General features: G+C 33.2%; 1 protein-coding gene across 1 annotated transcript; it reads left to right on the forward strand.

Moving 5' to 3' along the window:
• The first annotated feature begins 7,973 nt into the window (after positions 1–7,973).
• LOC118185739 (uncharacterized) lies at positions 7,974–11,118 on the forward strand. Its single transcript, XM_035355639.2, has 2 exons — positions 7,974–9,929; positions 10,652–11,118. Exons 1-2 carry the CDS (start codon positions 8,951–8,953, stop codon positions 10,672–10,674), a joined length of 1,002 nt encoding a protein of 333 aa, XP_035211530.1. The 5' UTR covers positions 7,974–8,950; the 3' UTR covers positions 10,675–11,118.
• Positions 11,119–12,093: the final 975 nt, after the last annotated feature.

The following is a 12,093-nucleotide window of genomic DNA, read 5'->3' on the forward strand; positions in this document are numbered from 1 at the left end:
TTCAATCTCTCACTAAATGTTAAATGTACTATGAAATGTGTGTTATATGTACCATGCAAGTATTAATTAATATTATTAACTATTAATGAACTTCTTAGTAAATGTAATCAGTCTTATGTAATGTATGTACTATCTATCATGCAAGTCTGTAAATAATAATGAATGCATAATGTTAACCTAAGTACCTAATTAAGTATGATTACTTAAATATGAACTCAACGGATGCAACGTACCTTAAACATAAGTTATATTCAATTTCCAGGTAAACGCAATATGTAGTATGTAATGTGCAAAATATATACTATGCAATATGAATGTTTATGTATCATACAAGCCTGGATTTGCAAGTCTGAACGTATTAAGTACTTTAAAGACAAGTATTCATCAATCACTCAATAAATGTAAACTGTACTATAATAAGCAAGTAATATGCACCATGCAAGTATTAATTAATATCATTAACTATCAATTAATTTCTTAGTAAATGTAATCAATATTATGTAATGTGTGTACTATGTACCATGCAAGTCTGTAAACAATAATGAATGCATAATTATGTTTAATTAATATTAAAATATTGAACCTTGCGGATGCAACGTACCTTAAACATAAGTAAAAACAATTTCTGAGTAAATGCAATATAGTATGTAACGTGTGAGAATATGTACCATGCAATATGAATGTATATGCATCAAGCAAGTTTGAATAGGGTATAGAACATATAATAGCCATGCAAGTCAGAATATGGTAATAGGTAAATGCAATTCTGCAAGTCTGAACATAACGAAATTAAGTACTATTAAATTTCTCAGTAATTGTAATCTGTACTATTTAATGTGTGCAACATGTACCATGTTAATATTATTGTAATATGTAACATGCTAATATTCTCAGCAATTTTTTTTTTTTTTTTTTTTTTTGTAACTGTAAATTGTAAATGTGTGTAATATGTACCATGCAAATATACCCCATGTCTCAGTAATTGTGTGTAATATGTACCATGTCAATATTCACAGTACTATTTAATGTGTATAATATGTACCATTCTAATTAATTAGCATGCACTATTTAATGTGTGTAATATGTACTATGCAAACTGTAAATAATAATTAATGCGTAAAGCCAACCTATGTGTTAACCTAACAACCCAACTATACATACTTATAGTAAGAATTGAATCAAACAGGTGTAAAGTACCTTAAACATAAATATTAAGTACCCTAAACAAAAGTATTAATCAATCTGTCAGTAAATGTAAACTGCACTATGAAATGTGTATGATATGTACCATGCAAGTATTAATTAATATTATTAATTAATAATTAAATTCTTAGAAATGTAACTTGTATTATGTAATGTGTGAACTATGTACAATGCAAGTCTTCTCAGTAAATATAAGCTGTACTATGTAATGTGTATAATATGCACCATGCAAACCTGTAAACAATAATGAATGCGTAGTGTTAAACTATGTGTTAACCTAAATACCTAAGATGTAAAGTACCTTTAACATAATTTAATCAATCTCTCTGTGTGTAATATGTACCATGCAAGTCTGTAAATAATAATGAATGCATAGAGTTAACCTAAGTATCTAATCATGTATTAATTGACGTAAATATTGAACCTTACGGATGCAAAGAACCTTAAACATAAGTCATATTCAATTTCCCAGTAAATGTAATGTGTAATATGAAATGTGTGAAATATGTACCATGCAATATGAATGTAAATGCACCATGCAAGTATGAATAAGCAAGTCCGAATATGGTACGGCATGTGTAATAGTCGTGCAAGTCAGAGTATGGCAATATGTACCATGCAAGTCTGAATTGGTAGCGATAACCTAAGTACCTAATTATGTCATTCTAGATAAGGGCGGGCGTGGTGCTCATACCAATTAACCGTAACGGTAGAGGGATGGTGCCCACGTCCTCCGTCACTCACTCACTCACTCAGAAATTCAATGCTATAAATTAAGTGTTACAAACTACCATTCTCTTCCCCAAAGCTCTTTAAATGTTAATTTTATTTATTGTTCCAATTACTATTTGATTTAAGCAACAGTGTGTGCTATCCGAACACATTTCAAATATTTATTTATAGTACTATACTGGTATCTGTCAACTGCTCTATAGAGAGGATCTTTAAGAGGTGTCAAAAGGTTTCTGAAGGCATTTTGCGCCATCTATAAGTAGGAAGTTCCTGCCCAAAAATCTGTTGTTCGATGTGACTCATCTGATCTCAAATGAATCCATGATTCATCGTGGCAATGCGCATGTTATTGGCAAGAGCTTTGGTACGATAAAGGTGAGAGTGCGTTTTTGCCCAGTTCCACCCAAATTTTGAGGAAGAGTCTTCTGGGGAAGTGTCCGAGGGTCTTTCACCCCTCGGACCCTACCACCAAACCACACGAGAGGACTTTCGGATCCTTATATATTTAGAGTGCCTCCATGACGCAAAAACACAAAACGCAAAACCTTTACAAACATCCATACCTTCCCCAGGGTTCGGACCCGGGCACTTCGGTATGGTAATCAGAGTCACTAACCACTATTCCATTCGGGCGGTTACAAAACTCTTTTGTAAAATGATTATAAGATAGGAATATTATTGTCTGTGTCATTGCATATTTTCCAAAGGGGGTTTGTCCCTGAAGAACTATTGTTTTCGTTTTGCGATTTCGCGTTGAATTACTATAAATGTCCGTTTCATTTTTCAAACTGTTGCCACCCAATGTTAGAGTCCTGCATTATATTGGAAGAAATTAAATAATGAAAAATCTGCATAAATGTATGTCTATTTCTCGCATTGTGATAAAACAACGGATAATATAGAGCCATCGAATTTTGAATGGCGTAATCCTCCTACGAATATGACCATGTGGAAGACCAAATTTGAAATTTGGAATTTGTTTTATGACCGATTTCATATTTTGTAACACTTTAACGAATTTTTGAGTAACAAAGTCAACGATTTAAAAGCGAGCAATGGCAACACTGTACGAAAAAAAAAAAAAAAAATTATCTCCAGCGCGTCGAACTGTGAATTCTAAAGATTTGCGACATTCCTAATTGAACTGAATTTTATCGTGTAAGTGCAAACATGATATTTAATAAATAAAGGTAACACACAAAACGTTAAAAAAACGCCCCTTTGGACTTCATTTAAAATCTGAAACCTTTCAGATTTTTTTTTTTTATTTTGTTTTGTTTTTGTTTTTCTTTACTATATTCTGAATATTTTTAATTGATGAACAACTCTGCTTTCCATATCACTGCGATTTGGTAGATATTAAATTCTTTCTAGTGCCACGTCATTCAGAGTCTTGCGTCAAAACTGGGAGAGGAAGTCATCTAGGCGGCGTACTGCTTATCTATCATGGAATAAATAATAAAATCCATGAGATGCATTTCGTTCAGACACAGGCAAACAAACTGCAGATTGCCAACACTTGAAATAGCTCTTAACGGACTGTTTTCGCTTATTTTCCTGATGTGTTGCATAGGGGCAATTTCTATTTCATCACAGAAGTAGCAGCTATTAATACTATTTTTAAATTTTATAAATGAATTCTTGCTTCAAGCGGGTCCACCAGCTACACAGCAAAATCTGAAAGCTTTCAGATTTTTTTACATTGCTTCCAAAGAAACTTTTTGATAAGTTTTGTGTATTACCTTTATTCAGTAAATATCATATCCTTCGCTCTTAAACTTAGATTATTTTCAGTTTCTTAGATTAAATTTAGTTTAACAGCAATATCGCAAAATAATTTTTAAATCAGCATAGCTTTAGAATCTCCGATACACAGTTTCGCGCGCTGGAGATGAACATGTTTTTCCGTACAAGTGATGCTATTACTAGCTTTGAAATCGTTGAGTTTTTTAATCAAAACATTTTTAATGTCTGACAAAATACGAAATAGATAATAAAACAAATTCCATATTAGGGCTTTCAGATGCCCTCGGTGGAGAATTACCTTATTCAAAATTAGATGGCTCTAGGTACCGTTGCTTTATTACGCGGCGAGAAACATAGATACATTCCTGTAGATTCTTCATCATTTAATTTCTTTAAATATAATATAGGATTATAATATTTGGTGGCAACAATTTGAAAAGCGAATCGACATTTATAGTGAATCAACGCAAAATGCCAAAACGAAATTAATAGCCCTTCCGTGTTAACGCCCTTTGAGCTAATAACCTGAAACAGTTACTGATACATCGTTGGGATTTTACATGAGAAAAATTTGTTCTGCTTACATAACTATTTTCTATAATATTACAAGAAAAATATGTAACTTTTTACAGGCATAATCCGTGTAAAGTTACAAAGAATGTACCGGCTACTGCTACTCAAATATCCCATAGCATCCCCAGTTTCCATCAGTCTTTTTAGCAGCCTTACAGAATTTTCTTTTTACAGTGTGATAAATGAAAATCTGTCATATCACTATATGAGACATGCTATACTTATGTGTCTGTAGTAAAAAAGATAAATTTTTCATTGCTCAACTGACGAAAGTAACGAAATCAAACAGCTTCATCAATGTACCCAACAAGATTCATGATAGTTGCAGGATTTTGTTGCAACGGTTAATTAAAATTATAAAAAGTTTCAAGTAAGGCTGAATTCACGTTACTATCAGCAGAACATTTTGGATCCAATTTTTTGAAGAAGAAATTCCAGCCTTATACGGAAAGGCCGTCCATAAAGTTGATTTTCACACAGGCAGACAATTTTTGTAGCCACATGCCTAAAAGTCAACAGGCAAAGACCGAATCAGAAACAGAAATAAAATTTATTCCATTTAATAAAATATTTGTAAAAATCACCTGACACTTCTCTTATGGATTTTTATGAATTCGATTTGCTGCAACGCTCCTTAGGAAAACCGCATCCAACAACACTTGACGGACTTTGGAAACGACCCAAGAAGAGTGGGAAATTAATGACCGTGTTAAGAAACAATTTATTTTCATGGAAAAATCAGCTAAAACTACAACCAGGAAACAAAGGTAGCAGACAGAAGCAAATCACTGCAGGAAATGCAATCTTAATTCATAAAAATGAATTAATTAAAATAGTTCCCATTAAGTATGAATCAAATATTTCAAAATCCAAATTATTATAGCGCGATGTTACAAGTAGTACGTGTGTTGCCAACGAAAAAGTGTGGCCGCAGAAAAACTCACAAGTGCCACATTTTGATTTAAAATGAATTATTTTTAATCTAAAATGTGTGAAGTTAAACAAAAGTTTATTAATCTTAATTTTGAAAAGGTTTTTTTCTAGTATTTCAGAAGTAAGTATCTAAATTGAAGGTTCAAAATTGTGGTTCGGATTCTGGAAAGGGATTATAATCTAAAGCATTCTTCACGTAAATTGTAGTCGAAATATTATTAAATTTATTTAACTATGGTTAGTAAACTAACAATTAAAAAAAAAAAAAATCTGAAATGTTTCAGATTTTAAATTACGTCCAAATTACGTCGTCTTTTTAACATTTTGTGTGTTACATTTATTTATTAAATATAATTTTCTTTGAACTTAAACCATAAAATTTAGTTCAATAGCAATGTCGTAAAATAATTTTAAAATGAGCTTATCTTTAGAGTTTTCAATACACAGTTTGACGCGCTGGAGATAAAAAGGTTCCCCCCTCCTCAATAGAGTGTTGCCATTGCTCGCTTTTAAACCGTTGGGTTTATTACTCAAAAATTCGTTAATGTTTTACAAAATATGAAATCAACGTAAAAAAAAAAATTGGAATTTCAGATACCCATATTCGTAGTAGGATTACGTCATTCAAAATTGGATGGCTCTAGATACCGTTTTTTTATCACAATGCGAGAAATAGACATACATTTATGCAGATTTTCATTATTTAATTTTTTCAAATGTAATACAGGAATCTAACATTTTGTGGCAACAGTTTGAAAAGTGAACCGACATTCATAGGAACCCGAAGGAAAACGCAAAAATGAAAGTAATAGTCCTTTGGGACTCAAATCCCTTTGGACTAAAAACTGAAAGCTTTCAGATTTTTTTTTTTTTTTTTTTTTTTTTTTTTTTTTTTTTTTTAACGTTTTGTGTGTTACCTTTATTTATTACTTACATATCAGGTTCTTCGCAATCAAATCATAAAAATCAAAAGCAAGATCGCTAAATAATTTTTTTAAAAAATTAAATTTTTAGAATTAAGGATACACAGTCTCGCGCTCTAGAAATAAATTCCCCCCCCCCCATACAGTGTTGCCATTTCTCTCTTTGAAATCGTTGAATTTGTTAATCAAAAATTCGTTAAAAGTTTTACAAAATATGAAATAGATCATAAAACAAATTCCAAATTTCAAATTTGGGCTTGCCGATGTCCATATGCGAGTGGAGAACTACGTCATTGAATTCTCTAGGTACCGTTGTTTTTTCACAGTGCGAGAAACACACATACATTCATGTAGATTCTCCATTATTTAATTTCTTTAAATATATTGCACGGCTCCAATATTTGGTCCCAACAATTTGAAAAGTGAAACGCCGTTTATCAAAGCAAAGCGTAAGATAATATTTCATTTTTCTTTCTAATTTATTTGTTGTTTATTAAAAAGTGATTATAAAGCGATTAAAAAAAATAAAACGCACATTCATTTCAAATATTATTAATTACTAGCTAACATTAACTAGAATTATTAAAATCATTATATAATTTGTTGTTTTTTATAATTTATTAAATTATATTTTAGGCGGCCGACCGTGCTCGCGGATGTTGACTTTTTTAGCGATGCCATAAAAATGAACTGCTATTCCTTGCATCATATGTAATTTTATTATAAAACTAAATAAATAAATATCATCATTCTGCAACGCATAAATGGTTATTTACAACCGAGGTAAGTAATATGCCTTTTATTATTTTAAGCGATAACGTAAATGTTTTCAGTGCTAGTGCAAATGTTTAAAAAGTATGATCTCAGAGTAATTCTGGTTATTGTATGAGGAAGAACTAAAAAATGTCAGTCGGGGAAGACAGCAAATGACGAACTTTCTCTCCCTGGAATAGAATAAAAACTGTTGAATGCTGAATATTGATGCATGTATAATACGTATGTTCCTATATTAAAGCGATACTGCATTCTGTTATTTACTTACAAACTTCCCAAATTAATTAAAAGAATAAGAACTGACTGATCGAATTATTTATGTTCCATCTTTTATCCCTTCTTAGAAAATACCTTGAGTGAAAGAAGTCTTTCGCCATTTTTCAAATTGCAGTGTATTTGTCTGTGAAATTTAATCAACAAACTCAGCTATTTAAAAGAAATATGTTGCCACTGCCCGAAGTAAAAATATTTTTATCTTCGACGCAGCAATGTGTGGCCCATGATGTCGGCAATTAGTCACGGAAAAGAAATTATTTTGTCTTTTTATTGATTTTAAGATAGGCGTACCTACATATTTTGGCATTATTTTGAGGATTCTGCAATTTACAAAATTAACTTGCGACTGTTAAAAGAGTGTGCCATAGCTCTACAACATATACTATTTAAAATTGTATTAAAAAATATAACAACGCTTGTTATAATATAAGTGCAGGAAACAAGTCGAACAACATTCGCCCATACATTAAATGTTTCGAACGCAAACATAGCTGATAAATTTTAATACCTAAATCATCAACGAATAATGATTACTAAACATTAATTAATATTAATAAATATTTAAAACATAGCCAACTTTTTGAAAAAAAAAAACAAGTTATGAAATTTCCCTACGACGCGCTGTCTCTTTCCCAACTTTGTGATTTTATTCCGTAACTGAAAAGGAGCGGTAGGGGGGGAAGATGTCGAAAACTACGCTCAAAAACAGAGAAGGCAACATACCAATGCCACTGAGCATCTGCGAGAGTTGTACTCCCGGTCGCTCACAGGACCACCCACGCTGACAACCAATCGGAAGTCGCTCCGTCGCTTTTAACCACGCCTTAGCGATCCGTCTTGTAAGCCTCTCTTTCATTGGCCGCTGCTCCAAACCGGGTGCCGTAGCTGAGACGCAGCGCTTCGAACTGCACGTGGTTAAATAAAGTGGAGGATTCTTTGCTCTGGTCAGGTCCGCTGAATCGCTGTTCCCGAGAGCTCGGATGTTAAGACGGCAATTATCTCGCGGCACGTGTTTATAAAGTGACTTGGCGTGGGCGGTCCGACAATGTAACTTCTGCTGCACGCAGCGCAGCCTTTGACAACTATTCTTTTCTTGTTATAAAAAGCTCATATTTATTTAGTTCAATGGAAGTGATACATCCATATAAATGGACTAATTAGCATTTTTAATGTTTAAAAATTCTGCAATTTTTGGACTTTTAAAAATAAATTTGTGTATAACGGCTAATGAGCAAACACGACTGCTTCAGATTTAATATGTTAATTAAAACATATTCTTAGTGCCATAGACAGAAATTCGAGTACCTCCAGAAAGCAAATTAGAACAATTTTTTATACGCGCTGCTGGTGTTCAGTTTTACGTTCTGAGCTAAGCATATTTGAAGTCTGAAAGTTCTACTTCAGTGATTTTTGAATATTTTAACTGTTCGATTTGTGAGATTTGATTTCTACAAAAATAATTTTATTGCTCAGCGGACAGCAATAGTGCCTTCTTGTGTGTACGACAAAAGCGATTTCTCCATGGGTGCGATTTAATTGCAGATTTAGTGATTAAAACTTAACAAGAGACAGGCTTCATCAGTTAGCAGTAAATAAACTGTTGAAATGAGCGGTCACGTGGAATAGCTGGTAAATATCCGAAGGAAGCAGTTTGAAGGAAGAAGAAAAGCAACCTTTTCAGGATTTCAAGAACAGCCGCGATTGAGGTTTACAGGGTAGAAGATCCGACGACGGTGGCTTTTCGCAGGGTCGCCGCGTGGTGGGAAAGACAGGCTATTGACCCCCCAGACATGAGCCTGCCCACCACACGACACACCGCAACAGGTGAAGTGCACGTGAAGCGGCCAATGAATGCCTTTATGGTATGGTCGCGAGCTCAGAGACGTAAAATCGCCCTCGAGAATCCTAAGATGCACAATTCAGAGATTAGCAAGCGCCTGGGCACCGAATGGAAACATCTGTCTGAGTCAGAGAAACGCCCATTCATCGAAGAGGCGAAACGGCTGAGGGCGCTTCATATGAAGGAGCATCCGGACTACAAATACAAACCACGACGCAAACCTAAGACTTTGTTAAAAAAGGACAGATTTCCTTTTCCTCTTCCATATATGTCAACACCAATAGACTATTTAGGCATGAACTTTTCGCGGAGTTTCTTCCCTGCTGCGCCATCATCAGCGGGACTTCCAATGCCGGGTTTGCTCCCTTTTTCTTCCTCCGATTCCATATTTGCCAGCGCTCCTGCTGTTGTTACAAGTTCAGCGCCTTCGGCAACAGTATCAAGGCTATCACCTTCTGAAGACAGAACAGATCAAGATGGTAAGCTTTCTTCTGCTGGGTCTTCCACCCCCAGTGATGCGAACCTCTTGCATCCTTTCAAACCACTCAGCAGCACGAGTCCTTATCCAGCTTACAGTCCCGCTGCAGCTGCTGCGGCCGCAGCTTCCCTCTACTCCGGATTGTCACTTCCTGTATCACCTTACTTCATGCCGTGTGGATGTGGTCCGTCCGGACCCTATGGTCTGGGTTCATCTGTACCGCAGAGTCCCGGCGACTCAGCCCGTCACGGTGCATCAGCAGTGGTCACTTCCTCAGCAGGGTCTCTTGTGCTCAATCCTTTCCTCAGAGTATCGGACTGTCACCCGGCTTATCCGTCTACTTCGAGAGACAACCACAGTGACGCGCAAACACCTCCTGGACATTCCTTGCCTGCTAGTCAACTTTTAGGCTTTTATTCGTGCCTGGGCAGACCGAAACCATCAGAAAACGGTGACTTATAATTTTATTTATTTATTATGTGATTCTTCTCCCTAATGAATTTTTATCCAGATTTCAACAATTTAATTATTTGAATAGTGTCGATAAGAAGCGCTGAACGATAAATACATGCTTCATCATACTATTTCTTTGCATACCACCGAAACACGAAAGTTTCGAAAAATCAAATGAGAATCAAACAGTGAGTGTGAGATTAAGTCTTCAGATTATCAGGCTTATTTAGCATGTAGATATCAACTGGAACATATCATTCTTTAAACGACAGACTTATTTAAAATACAATTTGTAGTTCATGCTGCTTAGTTGAAAACATATGATTTTGTGCGCCAGAAACAAAAAATTAATTTAATGGAAAAGTTACCTGTGATTAAAATTGAAGCAGATATCCCATTTGTATAGACGTTCACTGCAGCTGGTAAAGTAATGAACAGAGCAAATACTGTTGTTTCCAATTCCTTTTTAAGTGATTTTAAAAATTCTCTTTCTTGCACGTTCCCAGACATTTTAAAATTCAGGTTTAAAAGACGTATATTAGAAAGCTGTTTTTTTTTTTTTTTTTTTTTCTGGAATTAGAATGGTTAGAAAAATTTCGAGTGCAATAAATACAAGTGCAAATAAATTCAGATGCAAATCAACTATTCATAAAACACAAAAACAAAACTAAGAGAACTTACCCCTTCTGCTAAGTTTTATAATTATAATTCCTGTTTCAGACACTTCAAAACAAAACAACTAATTTCTAAGCAAGCCCTGGTTTTTGAGAAGAATGAACACTATATACGAAAAGAATTGTTTAGAAGCGACATTTCTTTATTTCATTTTTTATTGCAACTGACAATTGTTCAAAAATCGTCATCATGATGTACTTCATCGAGTTCTGCAGAACTAAAAACTGAAACTTATAAACATTTTTGACTGCATTTTAGACAGTTTATTCGTCATATCAAAACAAAATGAACTGAAATGTAAATTGTACAATGTGCACTAGTCGCTGTGATCACCGAAAATCGTCTAGAAAGCTGTAAGTGTTTTATTATTAATTTTCCTTTTAGTTTCTAATAATACATTTCATGTGCAATGGAAATACTGATGCAGTGTGAAGTTCTGTAATATGTTGCTTGAGGCAATGTAGAAAGAAAATTAGCAAATTAAAATTACAAAATTTTCAAAATCTGAAAAACTTGAATTTAAATTCTTTAATTGTCTGATTTTTTTTATTCATATTTTAATTGATATTTTAAAATGAGGTGTTTATAGGAAGGTATTTAGTTTCTCTGAGTCTTATAGTTAATTCACATTTGAAAAATATATCATGTTGTTCTTTGAAAAGAAACTTAATTATTTGTTAACTACTCACAGAATGATAAACCTGTCAAGTTTTAAAAGTTTCTTATACATGTATGCAAATAGAACATTTAAGAAATTTCTTGCAATAGCTGATAATAATAATATTAAAAAAGTAAACATCTTCTCTTTATTTTTTATATAATGCTGATTTTAGAAAAAAAATTAATATTTGAAACGCAGTTTCAAATCCCTCGAAGTATGAGTTAATTCATTTCTTAAATGCAACTAAAAATGCATATGCTTATCATTTCATTTGTACGCTTACGCTTAGTATCAGACAATACTTTCAGTCAACAAACTTTAGTGACATATTTTTAATATTATGACTCATAGTAATAAAAGTAATCATAATATATTCATATCTTAGAATATTTGAAAATAATTCGCTAACTGTTATCTTAATAGCCTGTGAGTTTCAAGTCTTTTAAGGGTTTCTGAAGTTATACTTTTAAAGTGCATAAAAAGCTTTTCATTTATGGATTTTCTGTAGATAAATCCATAATATATGTTTCAATGTATGGATTTTACTCTATATACCGGCTGTATTATGATACAGAGTACTTCTTTTCTACTTCTCATGAGTAATACTTCAGATTATTTGAATTTGGAACGAAGAACATTTAAATGTGAAAGTTTTACATCTAATTTTCAGATAATAAACTTAATTAATCGTCTGGCAATAAACGAAAATACTATTTAAATATTAGAAAATGGCTTTATTTAAATTGGCACCGACGATAATTATTAATTCTAAAAATGTGGATATTTAAAAGTGTATAAAAAAGCTTTACATTTATGGGTTTTCTGT

The sequence above is a fragment of the Stegodyphus dumicola genome, chromosome 6 (genome assembly GCF_044657685.1).
Source record: "Stegodyphus dumicola isolate Sdum_Otavi_A_Nest chromosome 6, ASM4465768v1".
NCBI classification, from domain to species: domain Eukaryota; kingdom Metazoa; phylum Arthropoda; class Arachnida; order Araneae; family Eresidae; genus Stegodyphus; species Stegodyphus dumicola.

What these genes read in the sequence shown, in the direction of transcription:
- LOC118185739 (XM_035355639.2), top strand. Translation starts at nt 8,951, where the DNA reads ATGAGCCTGCCCACCACACGACACACCGCAACAGGTGAAGTGCACGTG. An exon ending in ACCGAAACCATCAGAAAACG is followed by an intron (nt 9,930 to 10,651) that starts GTGACTTATAAT and finishes TTCCTGTTTCAG; the next exon opens with ACACTTCAAAACAAAACAAC.